Consider the following 27,453-nt stretch of genomic DNA (forward strand, 5'->3'; position numbering starts at 1 on the left):
CACTGCCTAACAAACAACTTTTATGTTTTTTCAGTTTCTTAATTATTCATATTTCTGTTTCTGTTTGAATCAGGCATCCATTAGCAGTTAGCTAGCCTCATGTAGCCTGACTTATGGTCTATATAGTGACGTATTCTGGCCAGTATTGTTGATTTGACGACATGTACATCAACCAACCACCTGTGTTGTTATTATTAACTACTCTTTTTTTTTTTTGCTTTGGCAATTAAATAAATATGTTTAAGCTGAAGTACTAAAACTAAAAATGTGTAAAAACTAAGACTACATTGTGTAAATTACACATTACCACACAAAATCTGAAGCTACAATTTACTAATCGCTAGTTTCTGAAGGCAGAAGCTACAATGAATCTGAAGCTACAATGAACTGTAATGAGTTTCTGAAACTAGCAATTAGCAATCTTATTCATTGTAGCTTCAGATTACACAGAACGCATTGTGTGATTTACACATTACCACACAAAACCTGAAGCTACCATGAATAAACTTGCTAATCGTTTCTGAGGCAGAATCTACAAAGGATCTGAAACTACAATGAATTTTAGACGGAGACAGAAACAAGCGATTGGCTTTTTTTTTTTTTCCAGCAAGCAATTAAGTCAAAATCTGATCATTTCCAAAGATTGGTAAAAATTTGAATGCAGAAGACTCGTATGAATTACGGAGCGCTGTCACATGCGAGGCGCATCAGGCTTGTATCCCTCCTCGACCGACCCCCCGACCGCAGTGATTATTGATGGGCACGGTGAAACGAGGAAACCCGCCGTCTTCCTCCGCCTCACGCATACCCACACAAAACAGTTTCCTCTGGTTTCCTCCATCACTTCATCCTGTTTTACTCCACCCACCATATGCTGTTAACGTCTCGTTAGCATCTGTGCTAATTAAGCCGACAGCTGCTAACGAGAGGGAGCGTGAATACATCACTCTTAGAGACCCCCGCTGCAGCGCACACGGACCTCATCCCACGCTCTAGCTTCATTAAAGAAAGAGACAGAAAGAGAGCGAGAAAGAGCAGACCACATAGCCAGACCTCACCCACCCATAGGGCTAATGAACAGTAGCAGGAAAATATCCTGTTGAAATACAGAGCTAGCAGATCAATTATTCCACACTACAGCCTTGAGCAGACCTCGTTCAAAAGCACCACTGTGGCCAGAATGTTGATGAAAAAAAACTGCACTTTTGCGAGAGAGATTTCTGGGAAGGTTCGACTTGTGTCAGTTTGCTTCAACTGTGCCGTCTGAGCCGTGTCATCATTTGTGATATTACAAGCTGTGTGTTGGTGACAACAGCTTGTCACTTCCACTAACTCACGCCACAATCCCATCCATCTAAAACAGCGCTGCTTTTCCTAATGCTAATTAGCGATCACAAACTGTATGCTTCTGAACTTTTGTCAGCTAGCAAAGGAGCCAAATGAGGCCTGTAAACAGACAGCTTGAAACGGACTTCAAATGAGCAAATCGGAATTGGCTGATTTTGTCTTAAAGGAACATATTAGGCAAAATATTCATGCTGCTCTTTTCCAGCATGTGAACGGAGACTGATACTAGTGTCAAAGTCCAAACAATAAATGACAAAAACACCCTTGCCTCTCTCTCTCTCACATACACACACGTATATACAGTATATACAGTGGCATGAAAAAGTATGTGAACCGCTTGCAGAATCTGTGAAAATGGGAATAATTTTAACTAAATAATAGGGATCATACAAAATGCATTTTTTTTATTTAGTACTGTCCTGAATAAGATATTTTACATAAAAAATGTTTACATATAGTCCACAAGACAAAAAATAGCTGAATTTATTAAAATAACCCTGATAAAAAGTTTCTGAACCATTGATTCTCAGTGCTGTGTGTCGTTCCCTGGATGATCCACGGCTGTTTTTTTTGTTTTGTGATGGTTGTTCACGAGTCCCTTGTTTGTTTGTTTGTTGTTGTTTATTTGAACCCTCTCCAGCAACGACTGTATGATTTTAAGATCCATCTTTTCACACTGAGGACAATTGAGGGACTCAAACACAACTACTAAAAAAGGTTCAAATATTCACTGATGCTCCAGAAGGAAACACAATGCATTAAGAGCCGGGGGTGAAAACCTATTGAATTTGAGAATTAAGGTAAATTGTACTTAATTTGTCTTCCGGGAAACATGCAAGTATCTTCTGTTGCTTCTGAAGGGCAGTACTAATTGGAAAAAAATTATATTTAAACAAAATAAGAAACATTTGGACATCTTCATCCTGTTCAAAAGTTTTCACCCCCCGGCTCTTAATGCATTGTGTTTCCTTCTGGAGCATCAGTGAATGTTTCAACCTTAATAATAGTTGTGTTTGAGTCCCTCAATTGTCCTCAGTGTGAAAAGATGGATCTTAAAATCATACAGTCCCTGCTGGAGAGGGTTCAAATATACAAAAGATGCTGGAAAACTGAAGAATGTGCAGGACCTGGAGGATTTTTCTGAAGAACATTAAGCAGTTTAACTGCTCAGGACAAACAAGGGACTCGTGAACAACCACCACAAAACAAAAAAACAGCCATGGATCATCCAGGGAACGACACACAGCACTGAGAATCAATGGTTCAGAAACTTTTTATCAGGGTTATTTTAATAAATTCAGCTATTTTTTTGTCTTGTGGACTATATGTAAAAAAAACAACAAAAAAAACTGTAAAATATCTTATTCAGGACAGTACTAAATAAAAAAATAACATGCATTTTGTATGATTCCTCTTATTTAGTAAAAATTATTCCCATTTTCACAGATTCTGCAAGCGGTTCACATACTTTTTCATGCCACTATATATATATATATATATATATATATATATGGAATACACCTGTTGGGTGCTTAATTTATGGTCACTTGTCTGATATCAGTTTATTATTAGTTGCAGTATTGTAAATAATTTGACAATTTTCATCTTTTGGATGAACTATTCCTTTACAAACAACTACATTCTATGTTGTCAAATAATGCAAGAGCACATTCAATTTGTGTCATCTTTAAATGAATTTCTATGATGTGAAAGTATTCTAGACACCCGTTTCCTGTTGATTAAAATTCTTCCAGTGCATGCTGAGCCCTGCATGATTGAACTAATAAAACGAGAGAGCTGCTAATGTGAGAGTGCGAGAGAGACAGACAGACAGGGGAGGATGCGACATCCTGCAGCTCAATCACGCTCTGAGTGGCGTCATGGAGCGAAGCAGGATGGGGGCGAGCAGAGTACAGGAGTATATAAAAGGAGAGGGAGCTAAGAGCTGATGGGTACTCAGATGCAGAGGGGCCGCTAGGGATGGCCTTTGACCTGCCAGGCCCCCTGACAGACAGCTTCTGTCTCTTAATTTGTCTCATCATGTTGAAGGCTCTCTGGTTGCCCTATTCTTGTAGAATAAAGAGAGCAAATTCATTTTTGTGTGTTTTTTTTTTCAGGAGTGAGTAATTCAAACATGTCTGCCTGGAAACAAATGCCATGACTCCAAACTCCCTCGTGGAAGAAGAACGCCGTCATGTTTACAACTGTGACAATGAGCGCTTACCAGGATCAACTAAACGCAGGATTTTCAAAAATATGTGAAGTTCGCAACTCCATTGTTGCAGTAAACTCACACAACGTTCTTGAATGAATAATCTATAGATGCACGCCAGTCTGTTATTGTAGGGACACCGACATTTTCACGCCCCTAAACATGACGCGGAACAAAATGAACTGTGATTGGTTGCGTTACATGTCATTTAAACGTCATCTTGGGCGGTCCTTGACCAATAAAAGCTGCGAGTGTCCAGACCTTCTGCCGTCAGTCTGAAGGTGTGGCTATGCGAGACTAGGCAGTAGCTAGTAGCTACAAGCAGGTACGCTACTAGCTTAACTACATATTTCAGTAGCTTGTCAGTAGCTCAGTTACTTTTAAAACAGTGTAGCTTTTCCAGTAGCTAACTACTTTATCCAGCAAGTAGCCGTGTAGCGCTACCAAAACTACATTCTAACCAAAACTACACTCCCTTTTGTGTCCTGACGAGTTACAAACCTGTAATGAGTGAAGGATTCTCAGCTGAATAAAAGTATTTATTTCTTTATAATAATAATAAAATGACCCCAAACTTTTGAACGATATCATGCATACCGTACACACTTACTTTTAAGAACTTGTACAGAAGAAAAGTGAACCAGTTTGTAAGCATCTTCTCAGCAACAGACTCGGTCCTAAAAGCAGAGAGGAAAAGAGATCATATGAATTCCAGTTCATTCAATAAAAATGCAATCCAAAAGTAAATGAAAGCGTTCTCAAAGAAAAAAACTCCTAATGTGGCACTTGTGAAAAAACTACACTTTTTTCAAAACAAACCACCAATCTTCATTAAGACCAGACAATTACAGTGATTGGGCGACGTCTTCCATTAATGGCCAACCTGTCGCTAGCCGAAGACCCCCCAAAAGCTTCCCCAGAACAGAAGTAATTAAAGCATGCCGTAATTAATGTACTTCAATGCTCTTAATTCCTCTGTAGCTGGCAAACGAGAGCGACTGCTAGCGTAGGCTGCTAACTGTGGCTCCATCCTCCCTCAGGCCCACCAGGAGCCTTTTCTGCTGTTCAATAATGCATTCACATAGACTTACCAACTCCCATTACTTCCTTACATAAGGGCCTATTATTAAATGATATGCTCATTAATAAAACGGTGAAGGGAAGATAAGGTGAATGGAGTGGGACAACAGGTATTTCATAAGGGGCAAGTGTCCTGAATAGCTCATTAGCGCACTTTGGTAAGTGCGCTAGATCAGGGTTGACATTCGGGTGAGATGGAGAGTATTGACTTGTGTGTCAGGGAGAAAATTTGAGGTGGCATTTCCAGGCTGGGAATTTTGTAGCATTTTGGTAGTGTACTTAAAATGAGAGGCAAGGTTTCATGCACAAAATTCATGATTCAGTTTTACAGAGCTATATTTTACCCTCTCTATGACCCTATGAGTAGGTACTACATTTGAATTTGAATTTACTTCACAACCGTTAAAAAAGTATGTTCTAAATGTGGGCTTCAGCCATGTTGCCACGATCACGTGATCTACCAGCAAACTCGTAGGTCATCCGGGGACTTTTCACCTACTGTTTTTAGGTGGAATACCTTTTTACTATACCCCGCATACTATATAGCAGGGAAGAATTCGATTTCAGACGCAGTGGCTGTTTTTGCTACTGTATCTTTAAGAATTTTTTAACTTAACAACCTCTGTTTTGATTGGCTAACTCTGTATATCAGTGTGTGTGTGTGTGTTCTCTCCCACCTCCTGAGCAGCAGTTTAGGGTGGTTCTTGCTCTCCAGGTTCTTGTCGATGAGGTCAGAGAGCAGCTGTTTGAGGACTCCTGTAGCGTACTCCATCTCTCCCTGTAGAGCTGTCATGATGAGTGATGCCACGTTGCCACGGTCACGCATGGAGAAGGAGCGCTGAGCTTCGAGTGTGCGGATAAATGTCAGCAGGAAGTGCTTCTTGGTGAGGAGTTGACCAAATAGAGTCAAGGCCTTCTCGACATTAGCCTGCACCTGTGGGAAGACAGACAGAGGAACTCATTATACAGTGCAGAATAAATTATGACATATGTTTTGTTGAACAGACAAAAAAGAAACAGCAATTAAATGTAACATGATCGTTTCAAAGGCTCTGAATTCTTTCACAACATTGGGTCTCATTCGGGAAATGAATCTCCACTACCGTTTAAAAGTTTGGAGTCTACAATGTTTTTGAAAGAAGTCTCTTATGCTCAGGCTACACTGATCAAAAAATATACTAAAAACAAACTGTTTCCTATTTTAATATATTTTGAAATATAATTTATTAGTGAGAGAGCAAAGCTGAATTTTCAGCATCATTACTCTAGTAAGAAACATGTATTAATATTATCAATGTTGAAAATAGTTTGCGCTGCTTAATATCTATGTGGAAACATTTTTGATATACATTTTTCTTTCTGGATTGATGAAAAGAAAAGCATTTGAAACAGAAATCTGTTGTAATACTATAAATGTCTTTAGTGTCTCTTTGATCAATTTAATGGAACATTGTTGAATAAAAGTATTTTAAGTACTTTAAAAAAATTGCCCAAAGCATCACACTGCCTCTGCCGGCTTGCCTTCTTCCCAAAATGCATCCTGGTGCCATGTGTTCCCCTGGTAAACGACACACCCGGCCATCCACGTGGACAGGGGTCAGCATGGGCACCCTGACTGGTCTGCAGCTATGCAGCCCCAAACGCAACTGCAATGCACTGTGTATTCTGACACCTTTCTATCAAAACCAGCATTCACTTCTTGAGCAATTTGAGCTACAGTAGCTCATCTGTTTGATCGGAACACACGGACCAGCTTTCACTCCCCACGTGCATTAATAAGCCTTGGCCGCCCACGACCCTGTCGCCTGTTCACCACTGTTCCTTCCTTGGACCACTTTTGATAGATACTGACCACCGCAGACCGGGAAAACCCCACAAGAGCTGCAGTTTTGGAGATGCTCTGATCCAGTCGTCTAGCCATCACAATTTGGCCCTTGTTAAACTCGCTCAAACGTTTGCCCATTTTTCCTGCTTCTAATACATCAACTTTTAGGACAAAATGTTCACTTGCTGCCTAATATATCCCAGCCACAAACAGGTGCCGTGATGAAGAGATAATCAGTGTTATTCACTTCACCGGTCATAATGTTATGCCTGATCTGTGTATATATCTTACTGATCCCAAACTTTTCAATGATAGTTCATACCTAAACGTTTTTTGGGGGTGGGACTATCTGGCCAATAGCAAAGGCGAACATTTTTCATTGCATTAAACTCATGTAATGTGACATTTCAAAACAAAATATTATTTGGGAAATAAACAGATTTTATTTTATTGTATACTGAACAAGTGGGCTATGATTTAATTTTTTCTTTGTTTTTGTTTTTTATTACTGAAACTTTTTTAGCATAACATTCAGGTGATCAGTTGTGCACTGTAAAACCAGTGGATTTAAATAAGGTAAATTTGGATTTCACGTTGCTTTTAATGTTTTTGATTGACACATACTGCCTTTCTGAAACACAAAGTCAAAGTCCTTTAGTAGAGCAAACAGCGTTCAAGCAGAGGTCCACATGAGGGATGTGCCGCTTTCTGATTGACATCAAAGGGAATCCAAGATGCTAGCAGCTCAAAACACAACAGAAGGAAATGCAGAGTGAGGGAGATATGCAGCTGAGGAAGGACAGAGAGAGAAAGAGTACAGCAGGAAGCAGACGTGACCTCTGTGTCCAGGAGCGAAAAGTGGCAACGTGTCCTTCCATGATCCGCAGGGCGGCACCTGTCACTTTTCATCTCCCTCACCTTTTTATCCATCTTACCTGTACAATTTCTTGAAGCTACATATTTTTACTAACAAAATAAAAGAAACACATCTTACATGTGTCCGAACAAGCCAAGACAAGCCAATCCGTGTGCATATTCGTCAACTGAATAGCCCCGCCCACAGTGAAATCTCATCTACCTGCTTCACAAATATAAAACTGTAATTATCTCACATTGTTGCTGGGAACCTTTCTTTGGATTATAGAGGCTGTATGGATTATACAGCTGTGAAATTCCCAAAAAACAAAAACGAACAAATCAAATCTCCCTGCGAGGATGCCGGAATCAGACTTCAAAGCGAACCGGCGTCTGCTATTGTCCCCTTCAGCACCTTATATACTATGTAACCTGACAAAGGCCTTTTTTCCGACAACACAGACTAATAAAGTGCCTCAATTCTTCTCTGCTGAGCCGAATGAAATTTGCAGCCTCTCGGGGAGGCCGATTGTACTGTAGGTTGCTTTGGGGCGAGAAGCTACACAGAGCAATAAGGGTCTGAGCCGTGCGCATAGGCACTTGATTACGCCGGGGACTCGGGGGCAAATACAGTGAAAACAAACCCCAGATGAAATAATAAACATGTGATCCCTCCGCAAGCCAACAGCATGACCTGCCGCACGCAGGCCGATGGACGTAGCATGTTAGAGTAATGGAGTATTTAATTACGCTGACCAGTGCGTTTTGAAGTTTTGCGGTTGCTCGTTTAGCGGCGTTGTTTTCTTTAGCTTGTGCTATTACGTGTCGGTCATTAGCGTCTGGCTCTAGAGTACAAGAGGTCACAATCTGTAACGTGTTGAACTCTTTTAACTCCAAATTGCAGGTTCAAACTGTATTTTTTCACTCTCTCTCGTGAGAGAGTGAGTCACCGACCCCATTTATCAGAAGCCATTGATGTCAAAAAGACTGGTAACCGAATTTACAATATACATTATGACCTTTCAAGAGTGTTGATCAGGCGTCAATGCCGTTATTATAGTTTATACAATCTCAGCCATACATGAGGGCATGATGTTGTTTTTTCGAGTATTAGTAGTGCTCTGCTGATTTTTGATTGCTTTGTTAGTTCTGCTCTAGGGGTACCATGGTGATGGCGATGTACTGACCCGTACCTCCATCTCCTTGAGCACCGGGTGGTCCTCAATGCCGGGGAACAGCACTCTCATGGCGTAGGTTCGGTAGTCCAGGAACGGTATACCTGCCCCATCCAGCTCCTGGGTCAGCTCGTGGATGTCGGTTTGGAGCTCTGCAAATGCTGTGAGGAGAAAAAATATTGATTATCGAAATTTGAGGTTTTCACAGAAATGTTGTTGATCAAACCCTCGTCTCGCAATCCCAATGCTCCAAACATCAATTAAACATCTACAAGTATCTTTATGTGTATGTTTTCTGTGAGGAGTACCTTTCCTATGTTCATGAAAAATGTTCACTTTTTGATGACTCAGCACAAGTTTGGTATTGTTGTAAAGCGCAGCATTCCAACTTTGTGAATATTCATAGCGAATTCTCAATGGCATGAGTCTGAACCAATGAAATGTGATTTTCAAACTCATGCTGATGTAAACAAAACGATCTTACTCTCGCTAAATGACACATCCGAAGCACGTGATCAAAGATGCCTCAGACAGCGCGGGATCCCAGTATACACATATTCACAGAATTACAGTATTCAAAATATCTGTCTTGACGAGTATTCACGCAAACATTATCTGTTATGTCTTAAGTGAACGTTTGGTAAACTGTTGGGGAAAACATCTGATGTGTAACATTATTTTTAGATCAGTGCGGTACAGTAGGTCTTGATATATAGGCAGTCTGTTTTATTAATGTTAATCAAACAATTGTGGTATCATGGGAAAAAGGTGAAAACATATTCTTTCCTATTGATATTTGGTTTTGACTTGGTGAGTGCCAAATTTGGTGTCATTACGGGATTTAAAGGTATGGTTGCTATGTGATTTTGTTTTGGAATCTTCAGAAAACTTTAACTCGATTTTTCTCTAAATTGACTTTGCTGACTCTATTGACTTCAAAAAGATGTAGCGGAGTAATTTTTTGTCCGATTCAAACAAATCATACATTATTTTGAAGGGTTTTTAAGAGAATGATATAACTCATTTTTGAAAATGTGCTCATTGCGACTCGTTTTGGGTCACATACACACACACAAACATATACATATACATATATATATTTATATAAAAAAAAAATTTTTTTTTTCTTCAGACAAACTGAAAAGGGAAGTTGCTATAGGCAAAAAATATGAATGTAATTTTTACAGTTTATTTTCATTTTTATTTTTCAAAAAATGTATACAACAATCATTAAGGAAATCAAATCAGTCTCATAAATATATATATATATATATATATATATATATATATATATATATATATATATATATATATATATATATAAACCAGCTACTACTGTAGATCTACACTTACCTAAAGGATTATTAGGAACACCATACTAATACTGTGTTTGACCCCCTTTCGCCTTCAGAACTGCCTTATTTCTACGTGGCATTGATTCAACAAGGTGCTGAAAGCATTCTTCCAGCCTGCTCAGTGGTAACAAGGCATGATGGATCCATGTTCTCATTCTGTTTACGCCAAATTCTGACTCTACCATCTGAATGTCTCAACAGAAATCGAGACTCATCAGACCAGGCAACATTTTTCCAGTCTTCAACTGTCCAATTTTGGTGAGCTCGTGCAAATTGTAGCCTCTTTTTCCCATTTGTAGTGGAGATGAGTGGTACCCGGTGGGGTCTTCTGCTGTTGTAGCCCATCCGCCTCAAGGTTGTGCGTGTTGTGGCTTCACAAATACTTTGCTGCATACCTCGGTTGTAACGAGTGGTTATTTCAGTCAAAGTTGCTCTTCTATCAGCTTGAATCAGTCGGCCCATTCTCCTCTGACCTCTTGCATCAACAAGGCATTTTCGCCCACAGGACTGCCGCATACTGGATGTTTTTCCCTTTTCACACCATTCTTTGTAAACCCTAAAAATGGTTGTGCGTGAAAATCCCAGTAACTGAGCAGATTGTGAAAAACTCAGACTGGCCCGTCTGGCACCAACAACCATGCCATGCTCAAAATGGCTTAAATCACCTTTCTTTCCCATTCTGACATTCAGTTTGGAGTTCAGGAGATTGTCTTGACCAGGACCACACCCCTACATGCATTGAAGCAACTGCCATGTGATTGGTTGATTAGATAATTGCATTAATGAGAAATTGAACAGGTGTTCCTAACAATCCTTTAGGTGAGTGTATATAGGCAACTCAACCCTCAACATATTTCCAGAGTAGTTTTGCAGTGCAGAGAAAGATTTAATAATTTAAAAAAAAAATCAGATCAGGGTAAATTCACAGTATACACTTGTGTGCATATTAAAATATCTCATAATAGAAGTTTGGTTTGCTTTAAGCCTTTTCTAAGTATGAATAAAAATAAACTTTAAATAAAATGGTTTTATTGGGAACTTATGGAAATACGTGGCCACTGAGAGCCTCGTGAAATAATAAGTGCGTGTTGGGTAAACAGAAGTAATGCTAAGTCTGTCAATCTGTTTGTTTACTCAGTTTATGACTAATTTGGTTTTTCTATTCGAAAAGAGCGGGAGGGAAGAGACGTAAGAGACAAAGTTCACGGGAAAAGAAAGTCAATTAATTGCATGAGTGGGTAATTAATAAAGGAGCGGAGCTTTTCATGCATAATTTCCTCCAGCTGTTGTTCCTCCTCGTTGTCCGCTGGGATACAAATACTGAAGCAAGAAGCTCCTACTCTAAGTGAGGGATTTTCATCTTAAAAATACTACACAAATATTATTCAAGATGAACTGTCCAACGGGATTTTCAGTCTCCTGACAGAAAAAAAAAGGGAAAAAAAGAAGAGAGAGTGACAGGACTAAAGAGCTTTTAATTCAATGGTTATTTCTCGTCAAAGTGCACTTGAAAGGCCTAACAAAGATTTCCAACATAAGGGATGGCCTTGTAATTCAATTTGGCTTCATTACTTGGAGAGGCGCGTGTCGGATCGTAAAGCACGAGGGGGCATTGCAGACAGCTTGAATGCGAATTTTTAAAGGCTTCCTGTTGTAGTGGTCAAAACATTACGCCTCTCAGGAAGAAGCAGCGCTGGCAAGGTCAGCCAGCAAAACACTTCTTTTAGTGCAGAAGCTGATTGTCAAAACAAGTTTGAAAAGTTTCGTACACTGCTGATAATGCGTTTCTTTATGAAAACGTTCCTGTAGTTGTGAAAGCACTCAAAGTGAAACAATTCCAATTGCACTCGCTTGCACTAACATTTCTGGGCTAATGTAAAGCAGAGAGGCGAAGCTGATATCCCCACTGAGCGTTCCCGGTATCTAAACTGGCGCTGGATAGCTCGCTAATTAGCCATTAGCTGTGCTTTTGTTTGTTTGTACCACTGCGCTCTCTGATGGGCTGCATCACGGCTCAGTAAGCCTTTGCATATGGAAAATCGCATGTCCCTGGATGGCTCTCGCCAGTCCACACCCCATGACTGCGTACATGCAGCGCCATCCTGACTTCGTCCTCCCTTATGCTACGCAGCCAAACTAGAGGGCGAAGTTGCTCAGAGGCGTGGGAACGCAGGTTTCAAGCATTTGGGTGAATAAGCTCTGAAGTACTTTTTACAGTACTGGAAAAATGAGAATCGTTTCTCAAATTTTGCATAATCTAAATGTTATGCAAGGGATAATGTACATCCAGCCGGTTGTTATCGCAGAATAAACCCCAAAGGGGTGATCAGGTGCTTCACAACGGGTTTATTCTGCAATAACAACCGGCTGGATGTACATTATCCCACTTATTACACGGCTACTTGCCACACAAGTAAATAATTAGACATAAAATATTGACCTATTGAGTCGAAATATTTTCTGGGAGTTACCCATTACAAACGTAATTATATTACAGTAATGTATTACTTTTTGCTGTAACAGTACTAATAACATTTTGGTAATATTATACTCGTTACAATCTCAGTCAACAACGCATTTTAACTCGAAATTAATCGGTGTTCGTTTTTTTTTTGTTTAAATATTTCAACAGATATTAACACACAAAAAAAACCTTATCCAAAACAAATTTTTTTCTTGTGATTTTGGAGTAAAATATGCTATTTCTTGACTGGTTTTGTGAGATTCACCCCTTTGCAGCCCCTTTTCTGACCCTGTTGACCTCATTGGGTTCGACAGAGCACTGGTTTGAGAGCTTCGTGTCATTACGAAGCAAATCCATTCCCAGCCCAAATAAGAAATAACCAAGCTAAGCTCATAAATATTTTGCAGAGGTTGTAAATAATGTCAGCGCATATGATCCAAATAAAATATTGATGCACAGATTGAATGGCATTGCGATAACAAACCGTTCTGGTTGTCCACTAATGAAGGCGGCCGGCCAATCAGTGAGAATCAGGTATAAAGAACGTGACAGCTAATCAATGCCTACCGGTTCCTTCACCCATTTGGCAAGCTGCAAATTTCTTTCATCATTCTCCCCCTGCCATTCAGCCATCTCCCCCTTTACAGTGAAAAAGACTGTTTGTTAGCTAGCTAAGCCACGCCACGCTTTTTCATCCTCCTGACAGGGTTGTGACCAGGAGGGTCGACAGTCCTAAGATAATGGCCAATTAGACCCAGTGCATCTCTACGAGACCAGGAAGAGCATGGCATTGGGAACCTTTACGGCATACGGAAACTGCATTTCAAACTGGGCGGAAGACGGAATCCCATAACGGCGCAGCCCACTTACACCAACCTGTTACCAAGACATGCTAACAACCATAATGGTGTCACCATGGCGACAAGAGAATGGAAAGATGTTAATGTGGAGGCTTGATAGTAAGACCCGCAGGTTTCACTTCAACAGCAATTTAAATCATATGTGAAATTCACATTCTGTGATGTGGACGTTTATCACAGGAAGTGTCATTTACATAAAACACCATTCTTAAATGTATAAGTAGGAACAGATAAGGTGTAAAATCTTCCATGTGTCAAAGTATTAATTTATCAGGGTCGAAAAGTCTTATTATATTAGTAGATGAATAAGTCAATGTATACTTTATGTAAATGACTAAATGTCCCAATAAAAATTAAACAAAAAAATATTGTTTACTATTGTTTATTTTATCATTTTCATCCATTACTCCAGTCTTCAATGTCACATGATCCTGAAATGAAATCATTCTAATATACTGATTTGAGACTCAGTTATAATCAATGTCGCAAACAGTTTTGCTGCTTAATATTTTTTTTGGAACCTGTGATACTTTTTTTCAGGATTCATTGATGAAAAGTTCAAAAGAACAGCATTTATCCAAAATAGAAATCTTTTCTATCAATATAAATCTTTACTATCACTGTTTTTTTTAAATCAATTTAACACATCTTTGCTGAATAAAAGTATTATTTATATATATTTTTCAAAGAACCCAAACTTTTGAACAGTAGTGTATATTGTCACAAAATATTTCTATTTTAAATAAACTCTGTTCATTTTTAACCTTTTATTAATAAAAGAATTCTGAAAAAAGTATCACAAGTTATAAAAAAATATTAAGCAGCACAACTGTTTCCAACATTGATAATAAATCAGTATATTAGACTGATTTCTGAAGGAGCATGTGACACTGAAAACTGGAGTAATGGCTGATGAAAACTCAGCTTTTCAACACAGAAATAAATTATAATTAAAAGTATATTAAAATAGAAAACCATTATTTTTAATTGTAATAATATTTCACAATATTACAATTTTGTTCTACTTTTGATCAAATAAATGCAGGCATAAGATGAGCATAAGATACTTCTTTATAAAACATTCAAAATAGTAATGTTTCCAAACAACATATATAAATTGTGTGTACCGGTATATAATTGTATATATGTGACCCGTGCTGGCAAAATTAGTCGCATTTTCAAAGATGAGTTATTGTTTTTTTTTCATTCTCTTTCATTATGATTCATTCTCTATTAAAACAACTTCAGAATAATGTATGATTTGTTTAAATCGGACAAAACTATTGACTGAGCTACATCTGTTTGAAGTCAATAGAGTCAGCAAAGTCAATTTGGAGAAAAATCAAGTTAAAGTTTTCTGAAGGTTCCAAAACAAAATCACATAGCAACCATACCTTATAACCTCTGGTAAACACATCAATTCAACATCAAATATCTATAGGAATATCTTTCCCATGATACCACAATTGTTTGATAAACATTAATGAAACAGACAGACTATACTGTATATATATATATATAGCCTATTTAACATGTTGATTTAGTACAATTATTAAAAAAAGCAATTGACCTGTGTCTGACCCGTACGTAAATTCTGCAGTAATGTAGTTAATTTAATTAAACAAATTATTCAATTCAGCAGTGTCACTGCCATACAGCTGCAGTAGGATGCAGTTTGTGAACACTTTGACCAATCTTTCCAGGGCCTAAATGATATATGACATACTAATAATTAATCTCACCTTCTTTGCACTCGAGAGCGACTCTAGACTCCAGGTTGTCCATTTGTAGCTGGAGTCGTTTGAGGGTGCGGTCAGCGTCGCGGGACTTGCGCTTGTAGGCGATGAGCACAGCGATGATGACCAGCAGCAGAAGGCCTCCGCCTCCTCCAATCCCGATGATGGCAGGCAGGGTGAGAAGGCTGTCGGAGTAGATCTGCAGCGTGCCGGGGGAATATTCAAACCCTCCTGCCCGGACCTGTAACAGAAGCACGGAAGACCCGACTCACTGAGTGGCCTGCGATCTGCAATTAGCCACGCTTAGCATTCATAATGCTGTTGTGGCAATTCGTTTGTGAGAATCAACTTTTTGCACGAGAATGCAACAGCAGCTTCACACGAGTCCCAAATTAAAACTTTATGAGCCAATTACATTTACAAGACAAGCTCAGAGATTGAAAACCCATTTAGTGCAAAACGTCCTATTATTACTGGATCATTTCAAAGCTTGTATTTCGAAAATAGAAAATTTAACAAGGAACCATGTGATTGCTTACACAGCTCTGTCTGGGCAAAAATCAATCCACATAATGTCAAGGTGTTTTTACACCAGGATTAAACATTTATATATACACTATATCTGTGTCTAACCCATACGTAAATTCCGCAATGACTTAATATCACATAATTCCTTTGAAATTAAAAGCACACCTCTCCTCAACAAGGCACACAATTTGAGGTATTATTCATGTCTGTAGCACAAACAAATGATTACATTCATTATGTTGGGTTAGGGGTGTTGCATATATAAGCAATAAGTGGGATTGAACTACAAGAGAACTCCACGGCAGACATTACGTGACTGTATGTACTGCACCGCAGGCATTGTGTGCTGTCTGCAAAACTGCAGGGACCCCTGGGAAGGCATGGGGTCAAAGATCCCAGCCATGCAAAATTTCCTAGAGAGACTCTCTAACAGGGGTCACAGCAGTCAATGCACAGCTGTGTGACCGGCAGACTCGCATGACCCCACATGTATACACACACACACACACACACACACACACACACGTGCACACACACAAGACTAATTCTCACATAGAGGCCAAAAGATACAGAAATCATACACATTGAGAGCTGCCAGACGGGATCCAATGCACCAAGGGCGGCCCATAAGTAGGTCACTGTACATGGGACCAGAGCACAGCTGTGTCTGCCTCTCCCTGGCCTCGCCTCACGTCGCCTCTTCGTGCCGCACGAGGATGGCAACACAAAGAGACGCGTCTATTTTTGAACCAGCATTTTTCAAAGAGCGTTTGTACAAACATATATTTCATACAATTTCTCTGAATCCAATGTGACGTTTGCGGCAAAAAATAATACCAATGCAGAAAACAGCCGTAAATATTTTTCTTCTTGGAGCATTTCGCTTTCAGAGCCATCACAACGAATGACATGCTGCGAGAAGATAAAGTGTGTTCTTTCAAGACATTTTCCTTCAGCGGGGCATTCCGTTGGTGTTAAGTTCATTTCTGACTGCCAGTTGTCATTTCCGATCTTTTGACATTTGGTTAGTGTGAACTTGAGGATCTAAGGACATACCGTCACTTTGTGCTGGCCGGTGAGGTTGGGCCATTCGCACAGCAACTGGGACTCAGAGAGTGTCAGAATGCACGGCGTCTCTCCGATAAACACGGTGTAGTTAAGTCGGGAGTTACCGGGAGCGGCAGGAATCAAATTACGACCCTGTAATGATAAACAGAAAAAGATATAATTAGATATCAAAAAGAAACAATACAATACAACTAATATTCATTGCTTTTATGTGTAAAAAAGGCTTTTTCCACATGATTCTCATTAGGACTTTGTCATGCATCACTTTGGCCTTCACCTTAAAAGCATCAACTGTGCCAATATAACTCATTTCCATTAAAAACTATTAGTGCAAATTTCCTTTGTAAAAAAACAAACATACTATTTGTCGGGAAAAAGCTATTTAAATATTACTATATATCATATTTTTTATATATTATGTATCCAATTTAGGTAAGGATTTATTATTATTATTACAAATAAACATTCTATATTCTATACATTACCCATAAATGGTAACACTTTATAATAACTACACGCTTTGAAGCATTAGTTAAGCATTAGTAAATAGTTAATTCATCATTTATAAAGCATTAATAGACTAAGCAGTTTATAAATACAGCTATAAATGCTTTATTCTTGATTTATAAGCATATCTATAATGTGTTTAATAATTGTATTTTCATACTTTATAAATGATCAATTTATCATTTCTATATAAAGTATTACATTATTTACAAACCAGTTATTTAGGAGTTGTCAGTGGTTCATCAGATAATTTAGAAAGTGTAAGTAAAGGATTAATAAACTATTTAAATGTACATTTACACAGCTTATTATTTAGACTTATAGTAATAGTTACTCACTGTGTTAAAAAATGCTTTATTAACACATATTCCTACTGTAATTCATGATTAATTCAGGTAGTTATAAAACATTTAGTAGTTGTCAGTAAACTATTTCTGTGAGCTCATCTAAAGGGAGGGCGATTTATGCCTTGTAAAGCTTTTACAAAGGACATTTTTGTATGAATCCTTTACTTACACTTTCTAAATGATCTGATGAACCACTGAGAACTCCAAAATAACCGGTTGGTAAACAATGTAATATTTAATTTAGAAATGATAAATTGATCATTTATAAAGTATGAAAATACAATTATTAAACACCTTATATATGCTTATAAATTAAGAATAAAGCATTTGTAGCTGTATTTATAAACTGCTTAGTCTATTAATGCTTTATAAATTATGAATTAACTATTTACTAATGCTTAACTAATGCTTCATAGCATGTAGTTATTATAAAGTGTTACCATAAATGGTATACACATACATATATATTAAATCTGTCACATAAAAATAATACATTTAAAATAAAACATAATAAACAAATTAAATAAAAACAATAAATACATTTATACATTTCAATTTGGTATTTTTGTGTGTGTTGGCAACGGTGAAAATATGAAAAATGTCTATAGAGTGTACATTGACATTAAGCTGAAAATATCCTTTAAAGCACCGGAATGGGTTTTCAAGATAATAGTAATGGTCTCTTTTTGTCTGAAATAAATTTAGCATCACACAACCTTGGACGCGTAAAGGTCATGTAGATATTGATTTTAAAAAAGCAAAGAAAACCCCAGAGGCTTGAACAGATATGAACATATCCTGTGACTGATCTCCTCAATGGAGATAAACAGTAAGGAAAATAAAGGACGGAATACTCTGCGGCCACATGGACAGACGGGACAGGAAATAGAAATGTTGATGAACAACAGCAAAGCACCAACACCCCCCCATCCTAAGGGTTCACTGAGGCCACGGCACGACGCTCTTTAATGCAAATTCCGTTCCCTCTCCCCCTCTCATCTCATCCGCGCCGCCAACCCCAGATCAAATTAGATGAGAAATTAATTGCGTGGAGAATGTGATGCATCTCCAGAATATCCCTGATTATTTCACCAAATTGCATTTTCGTATTTTCCTTCGCTTTACTAATGCACTGGGTTGTTTTCTCTCCCCCCAATAAGCCAGGCGGGGGATCGGGCATTAAGTAAAAAGGTTTCGTTAATAAATTTCCATTTAACAAAGAAATATCACCCGACATGCTTCGGCTCTCACCTAAGTTGGTTTAAAGAAAAGAGAAGCTTTCATTACAGGAGAAACCAGCCGGTGTCTGTGATCAGCATTCTGAAGTTTATAAACCAAGGCATGAAGGAAGTTATGTGTATGGACCAGACAGATTAATAAAAACTATACGAGAGAATCAGACATCTTTCTTTCTTTTTTGGAGTTATTAGCTATTTTGCAGTCTACTTTAATGTATTGATTCAGTAGACAGGACAAATGTGTGCAGAAGAAGAGGGAACATGATCAGCAAATGACTCAAACTCAAATTGGCCACATAAACCTCACATCAATACCCACAAATCCATCAACCACTTGAAGCAAGCGACTTATACCTTCAGGATGAGGGGAGAGGTTGGTTTGAGCTCCAGAATGCCTGTGGGACTGAGGGGTTCGAAGACGGGGTCTGGGTAGTAGCTAAAGCTCTCGTTGACGACCACAAGAGCGTGGACGTTATCCATGTAGAAGCCGATCTCATCCGGTCCGCTGCCAGTCTCTGCAAAGCCTCTCTCTGAATCGGCCACCGACGGGGCCAGACAGACCATAACCGAGTTGTTGAAAACGGTGCAGTTCTGAGCAGAATAGGAAAACAGAGAGATAAAACTTAAACTTTTTTAAACAACATTTATTTTTAGGGCTGTCCAAAAAAATATGTGAATATATACACGTTAATTTAAGTAATTAGTTATGGTGTTCAAATTATTAACGCATTTAAGACAATTGTGTGTCTCCGAGCAAACATATAAATTCGCGTTTTGCGTTTTGAACGAATATGGCCAATTATTCAATGGCCCATTCATAAAGAGAGCCATTTACTTATTTCCTGAATGAATCAGCCGCTTGAAGGAATCCAATGAATGAATGACTCAATGATGTATTCATTTACTGCCGCCTACTTGCAGTTTTGGTTTCTTATTTAGAGTATTATTTCATTTTTTTAAAATAATTTCATATTCCATTTTTATCTCAAAAGGAAATCCCGCACACTATCGATACTTGCAGAAGATATTAAAAGCTTTTCGGTCTCATGACCTTCATCAGGCATGTTGTCAATTAATATACCATTTTAATAAAAATACAAATAAAGGTATAGTTCAATGAAAATGGAAATTCTGTTATCTTTTCCTCACCCTCATGGCCATTGTAGCCTAAAAGTTTATGTGTGATAAATTCTATGTCGAATCAAATAGCCAAATTTGATACGTGATCAATTACATTATACATTTTAATCGCCTGACAGGATATATATATATATATATATATATATATATATATATATATATATATATATATATATATATATATAAACACATGTACAACGTTAATAATTGCATTAAAATATTTAATTGATTGACCCTAGAAGCCATGTCAGATAATTATAATATTGCATGAAACATTTTGTTAATGTGATGTTGAGAAACACAGGGGTCATTTAAACTCTGGGACAGCGAGAATTGCGTAGAAAATGAAACGGAGTGACAGAGAGATATTTCTGTGACCTTTCCCAAGATAAAGTGGTTAGGATTGTGTGCCTCTTTTACAGAGTCCTGTAAGCAAGAACAGCGTCAGGGGAACATGTGGGAGCTTTTGTGAGATGAACATTTAGATGGTTTCCTTAGAGCAGTACGGCTACAGGTGTGGAAGGAAGAAATGTCAGGAAAGGACAGGGAAAAGGAGGATACTTACATGGAAGGACTCGGCAGAACCATACTTGGCGCGGATCTTGGGTTCTTTAATGGTGGCCAGGTTGGTGCCGCTGATCGTCAGCAAAGTCCCACCGCTGGGAAGAGAAACAGGAAGTCATCATCGAGACATGATGGGTACAGATCTCACACAATAACCCAATCATAGAGTCTAGCTCAACACTTGGCCTTGAAATCTGAAGAAATATCAGTCTATCAAGCTTTTCATCCCAAAGGGGGGTAAAACAGAGCAGAGGTAATATATCCCATAATCACTTTTGGCGATGAGACACAAAAAGGATTTTCGTGAAGAGCCGGGAGTTTAAAGACATTCTACCTCTACATATGCGGCACAGAGGCTGAGATTAAGTGATGCGATTATTCAGAGCCCATCGAATCAAAACTAGAGTTTTATAGTCAGTGGCTGTTAGCTTCAAAGCTAACTATATGATAGTGTACTTCTGTACTCATTTAAAGTCTTTCATTTCTGTAAAAAAGACCAAATAAACTAATGTATTTTTAAACAAGAGATTTTATTTAGGTGAAAATCAACATCTAGACTGAGAATGTCCCTCCCATAAATACTAATAGCAAGTAGCAAACTGAAAATCCTCGCTTTATTCATTCTGGACCATCAATTAGACACAAACAAATACATTCAAAGTGGTATTTTAAATGCAATTTTGCCGGTCTTGTACACTAGATGCTACTGGCTATCTTCTTCCTGCTCCAACTTCCTTTTTCAAAAGGAAACGTGTCAACCCTGCAGTTCAGTGTGTTTGTTCGTCCACAGCACACTGTATGTGTGAAGTTCTTTCAGTCTCTTTCCTTAGTCCATCGTCTGCCTCAGTGAAAATCCCTCCTCGTGTACAAGCTACAGAGAAACACGAAAAAGGACACACTACCTAACACTATCTGAGAAGATAAATGATAAATGCCATGGGGATATGCCTTCAATGTATTGTAGTCATGGAGTTTAGTATTTATTTATATGTACATCACTCGTTAATAGAAGTTGGGGCTTGCCTTCATGGATTAAAATGGAAATATTGTCAATATTGCGACGTGGATAATTCTGTGAATAATTTAATGATGCAGGTACCAAAAGTACCCCACACCCCCCCAAAAAAACAAGAGTTAAATGTTGCCTATGCTTGCAAGTATGCAACTGTATACTTGATGTATTGCAAGAATGCAGTCCTGTTCTCTTTATAACTGTGGCGTGGCAGCAACCAACCTCAATACTCAAGAGGACAATAGTGTTACCTTCAAATGACATCAAACCAGATGTGCTAGCTCAAAACATGTGACAGTTTAACTAATTTGAACCAACTTAGCAATGATTCTCTTCAGTAGTTGACAATCTATCTATCTATCTATCTATCTATCTATCTATCTATCTATCTATCTATCTATCTATCTATCTATCTATCTATCTATCTATCTATCTATCTATCTATCTATCTATCTATCTATCTATCTATCTATCTATCTATCTATCTATCTATCTATCTATCTATCCATCCATGTATCCATGTATCCATGTATCCATCCATCCATGTATCCATCCATCCATCCATGTATCCATCCATCCATCCATCCATCCATGTATCCATCCATGTATCCATCCATCCATCCATCCATCCATCCATCCATCCATCCATCCATCCATCTATCCATCCATCCATCCATCCATGTATCCATCCATCCATCCATCCATCCATGTATCCATCCATCCATCCATCCATCCATCCATCCATCCATCCATCCATCCATCCATCCATCCATCCATCCATCCATCCATCCATCCATCCATCCATCCATCTATCTATCTATCTATCTATCTATCTATCTATCTATCTATCTATCTATCTATCTATCTATCTATCTATCTATCTATCTATCCATCCATCCATCCATCCATCCATCCATCCATCCATCCATCCATCCATCCATCCATCCATCCATCCATCCATCCATCCATCCATCCATCCATCCATCCATCCATCCAAGCTAACATTGCTCCTAACTTCTGGTCTCTTGGCATATGTCTGTATTTGATTATGCTTATTTGTATTTTTAGATCTTGTTTTTTGGCTGATCTAAACACTAAATCGTTTCATGATACCAATTTGCCTAAGGTTCCCTATACCGACATCTTCCGGAAAAAAACACACACAAAAAAAACGCCACTTGTGTTCACAAGCTTGTTGACATAGGCGGTCGGTGAGTTTGAGTCTCACACCGTACCGCTGCTGATGTCTCTGCCTGTTTGCCTCTGGTGACACCTGCTGTGCCGTGGCCCTGAAGGGCATTTCAACTCAAATCAATACAGCCTCTCTAAGCGCACACTAACAGGCTCTGGTGCCACAACTTTTGGGTTCCAGTTATGTCTGTTCAAGCTAGGGGTGACTCGTGCACAGGTGCACTCATTTCTGGTCCTGCTTTGATCCCTGAGTGTGTGCGTTTGTTTTTCAGAGGCAGATGGAAGGGGGGAAAGTTACCACACTCCTGCGGGATAATAGCAGGGCTCGACGGAGAGAGAACAGACTTGACTGTAGCGGCCTGGGTCAGCATCAGAACACACAATCACACAGAGAGTATGCCTGTTGTGACAACCGAGTGTATTATGACTATAGAAAAAAGCTGGGATATAGATATATATATATATATATATATATATATATATATATATATATATATATATATATATATATATATATATATATATATATATATATATATATATATATGCGCATTATATATATGCGCATTATATATATACGCATTATAACCTGGACCAACAAATATTGTTTTAAAAACAAAAAAGAACAATTGTTAGACACAGATAAATGCTAAGTGCATGAAGTCAACAGCTCGCTGTATAGTTTTATATTTTCACCTTTTTGCTCTCAGAGAGCGTACCGCTGACACCACACAAAGGTAAATAAGAAAGTAAGTGATAGAAAGAGGGAGAGAGGGTGAGTGTTGAGAGCTTCTTTTCATCTACAGGCTTTTAAAGAGCTCGCTCTATAACCCGCAGGAGAAGCGAAGTTGCAGGTGATAAGTGCTCCATCCTGCCTGCCCCATCTGACACTGCTGATGGTGTTTCTATAGACTTGTTGTTTTTATTTCACCCTCGACACCGACAGGCCAGACATGCTTTAGTGCAAATCGCTGCTCCACCCTGGAAAGCTGCAAAAAACATCACCTGACAGCAGCTCTGCTCACAGGTGCAGAAGGCTGATGGCGTGAAGGGAGCGACGCCTAAAAGAATCTCATTTTTCAACCTCTTAATGAGTTCTGCTCCTGTGTCAAGAGAAAGTGTAACACAAATAGCTTGGTATTGATTTTTATTACTTCTTTGTTGTTCCAACTTCCTTCAGCGAGGTAGAACGAATTGCCACGTTTTTTAATTTTGCCATTTTTATTAAGAGGGGAAGTAGAGAGATGACAGAAAATTATGACAAAGGAACTGGGACACAAAGCGGGCCGGATTCGAACCCGTGACTACCACATGAACACCACAGCGCTGTGTTTTGGGGCACATGTGCTAACCACAGGCTATGGCTCTGAAAAAACAACTACATTTAAGTGTTTAGGGAAAGTGAGCGTAAGTGAAGTGTGTAAGTTAAGTTATAATGTTAAAATATCTTCTGTTGGTGCTTGAAATTGTCAAGATCTAATGTACAAATTATAATTTCTGTCAGCAATTTTTGAGCCGCAATATATACAACTGAGACCCACAAAACTTTTGCTTTGGTTAATTAGTATCAGACCCAATAAGCCTCCCATAATTTGCAACCCAATGATGTGAGTTTGGGGTGTTTTGAGTGACCAATGAAAGACAAGGGCAGTTTTTTTGAAAAACGTTATTTTTTTCTGCCAAAATGACAAACTTCAGCTTTAATTAAGTATTTTCTTTGAATTAGTATTTTAAGAAGTTTAAAAACTTAACTGTTCTAATGAAGCGACTACTGCTTCTGATTACTTTTAGAGGGAAAAGCTGCTCATTACTGCTGGCCTAGGATCAGTTTTCTCTGTAATAATGGCATATAATTTGGCTCAACAGATTTGGCAAACGATCCAGTGTGTTGCTCAAATGTGTTGCTCATTGTTAGTTCATGTTAGTCAATACATTACCTAATGTTAACAAATGAAACCTTATTGTATAAAGTGTTACCAAATTAATAGTGTTTTGTGAACGTAGAAGCTTTATTAACAAATAATTTATCTGTAGCATTAATGGAGGGATGTGTAGGTTGTGCTGTGACGTGTTACTTAAAACTATTTCAAGTAAATCCATTTAAATGTGGTTTTAAAGGGGAGCTCAGGTTGGTTCACCCTCCGCCTATGCAACTACAGTTTTAATTATATATACACTGCCCAGCCCAAAAAATAAGCAAATAGTTAATAGTGAGAATTGGACCCTAAACTAAAGTGTTAATTTCTAAGATGGTGAGAAGAAAAGGAGACACGATTGCCACTTTTTAATGTGTCAGGAGACATACAAGAACTGCTAGGCCACGGTGCCAACAAATCAACATTGTTGTCATGCTTCCATTCTATTCTGAAGTCACAATGTTGCGATTTGAAATACTCAAATAACACAAACTCAGATGATGGGCCACTGAACAGTTGTGTCGCCTACCTAGCGATGCTCCAGTCTGGGTCTATCTTCAGGACGGTGGGGTCCTCTGTGTAGTTAAACTTCACCTCGGGGTTCCTCAGCTCAGCAGAGTCAATGTCCACCATAACCGGAGTACTTCCCGAGTTCACGCCGGCCGGGGTCACGCAAACAATCTCTTTAGAGCTCCGCCTACAGTCATGGTGGAAGAGCAGAGGAGTATTAGAGTAAAAGCAACTGAAATGTTTACTAATTCTCATCACAATCAGAACATGTGCCGTCAAAGCATGTCATCGCATTCATATTTCATCTTGACACAGATTCTGTACTCAGTAAGAGTTAAGTTTGTTTGATGAAGCTCCATCATTTGTGTTAACAACCATATGGGTTTCAAAGACTTCGGGTCTGTTTTTCTCTGTCTGTCTGCTTCACTCTCTCCTCCTGTACTGGAGACGTGCCTGCAATCTCCATGCACATCCCCTTAGTACGTTGCCATGGGAACGCTTTTCAAGATGCACACCCCAGAAATCCTCAGAAGACTGCATATATTTTGACAAGGTGGTTGTCACAAACAAAAAAAAAGATGGAAGAGTGCAAAGAGAGCGAGTTGTGGAGCGGGATAAGCCGCAAATTTCCTCAAAGGTAAAATATACAGACAAAATGCAACCATTTTGCTTTGGGGTATTTTTTTTTTTTTTTTTAGAGAGAGATTTTGCATTTTAAATATGTAATTTGGATTACAGACATGTAGAATAAATTTGAATATGAATTCACTGTATAATATGAATGGAAGACACAAAACACACACAAAAAAAGAAGCAGCCGAAAATTAAGATCTCATGTCTTTTGAAACTCATTCCATTTAATTTCTACTGTGGAACACAAAAGTAGATGTTTTACAACATGTCCGAGCTGCTCTTTTCCACACAATAAAAGTGCAATGGAGACTACAGCTATAATACAAGACTTTCAAGTGAATAATGAATCAAATTTCAGTCTGTTCCTCATATACAATGCTATTTTATAGATTTAAAAGTGTTATTGGATTTGGATATATTTTGAGAAATGTCTCAGTGTTTATTTTGTCCATACAATAAAAATCAATGGGTACCAATATTATTTGGTTCCCAACATCCTTCAAAATATCATCATTTGTGTTCCGGAGAACACATCAAGCAAGGAAATGATGACAGAATTTTCATTTTTGGGTGAACTATCCCTTTAACTGTAGCTTTTTGTGGCATTAATGGCCCTATTCTCCATCCACGTTTATCGTACTGAACTGAGCAGCATGAATGTTCGTTCTCCTTTTGTGTCAGTAGCCATACAGGTTTGGAACTATGCGAGGGCGAGTAAATGATGAAAGAATATTCATTTTTGAGTGAACTATCTCTAACATCCTCCCACAATGGGATAACATGATGTGGACCTTCTCTCTGAAGTGAACTCTGGCTCAGAGACCAGGTGTGGCTGACGTCTCAGTCAGCGAGAACCGCGGTAATCCTCATTCTCTCCTTCTCTCATGTCTGAGACTTGGCAGCGAGACAATGTTTTTATTCTCCGCTGCAATGCAGAGCGGTCTGGTGCTACAGATAGACAGGCGGACGGCAGGAACACTCATTCACTGTCCCCGTCCACAAACGGAAGCGCACAATCGACCGGGACCGCCTGTGCCATTACGTGGCTGATGTTCTTGCCTTCAAAGTGTCTCTTTATGCTGTAGATACACGCCGAGGGGTAAAAAAAAAATGGGCCTGGGCGTTTTGACTGACGGAATGACAGGTGGACGTGCTAAGGTGAGAAGCCGGAAGACAGCTTTTTGGAAGGATACAGATAAAGACAGAGGGAGACAACTTGGCAGACGAATAAGCAGAGAGAGTAAGAGAAAAAGGACCACATTAACAAGCAAGCGGAGACTATGTTGGCAAATGCTACACCAAAACAGCCAACAGGCTAACCATCAAAACGACTGGCACAGAGCCTATGGAACACATAAAACGTCAAACAAACAAACAAAAACTATGTGTCAGACAGAAACAGAAAGTTAGAAAGAAAGCCAGACAGATGGAGGGATAAACCGATAAAAAGACAGACAGAAGGGCAGCCAAACAGACAATTATGTTTTTTTTATATATTTTGGGGCTTTTGCCTTATTATTAGACAGGTCACTGGATGGACTCGCACTTGGATCACCCAAATGAGCTGAATAATAATTTATATTTGGAATTATTTCTAGGCAGATGCATTTGACACTGTGACTGTGCCCAATATATCTTTATATATACCACTTCCCACCATCAACAGGCCAAACGTGTGTGGTACAGCTGCTAAAAGATAGACAGAAGATATAGAAGAGCAGTACTCACTTTTTGAAGTGACAAGGGTGACGTCCAATGTTGACCGTGACAGAGCTGCCAGCGTTGAGGTGGTTTCCTTCAATAGTGATTATGGTTCCTCCTGAGAGGGGTCCTTGAGCAGGCTGGACACGCGTGAAGTATGGCGTCTAAGGAGGAAAATTATGTATTGAA

At 38.8% G+C, this 27,453-nt stretch overlaps 1 protein-coding gene across 1 annotated transcript in view; it reads right to left on the reverse strand.

Moving 5' to 3' along the window:
- plxna1a (plexin A1a) overlaps positions 1–27,453 on the reverse strand; it is a 252,074-nt gene that overhangs the window by 17,294 nt on the left and 207,327 nt on the right. The window contains exons 15-23 of the mRNA XM_079802430.1: positions 27,292–27,428; positions 24,950–25,117; positions 20,303–20,396; positions 18,952–19,188; positions 16,494–16,637; positions 14,916–15,150; positions 8,513–8,655; positions 5,317–5,573; positions 4,170–4,236 (exon numbers count right to left, since the gene is read on the reverse strand). Of these exons, the coding sequence (XP_079658556.1) occupies positions 4,170–4,236; positions 5,317–5,573; positions 8,513–8,655; positions 14,916–15,150; positions 16,494–16,637; positions 18,952–19,188; positions 20,303–20,396; positions 24,950–25,117; positions 27,292–27,428 (1,482 nt within the window). The remainder of the gene's footprint in view (positions 1–4,169; positions 4,237–5,316; positions 5,574–8,512; positions 8,656–14,915; positions 15,151–16,493; positions 16,638–18,951; positions 19,189–20,302; positions 20,397–24,949; positions 25,118–27,291; positions 27,429–27,453) is intronic.

Source organism: Gobio gobio (assembly GCF_949357685.1).
Source record: "Gobio gobio genome assembly, chromosome: 21".
Taxonomy (NCBI): Eukaryota; Metazoa; Chordata; class Actinopteri; order Cypriniformes; family Gobionidae; genus Gobio; species Gobio gobio.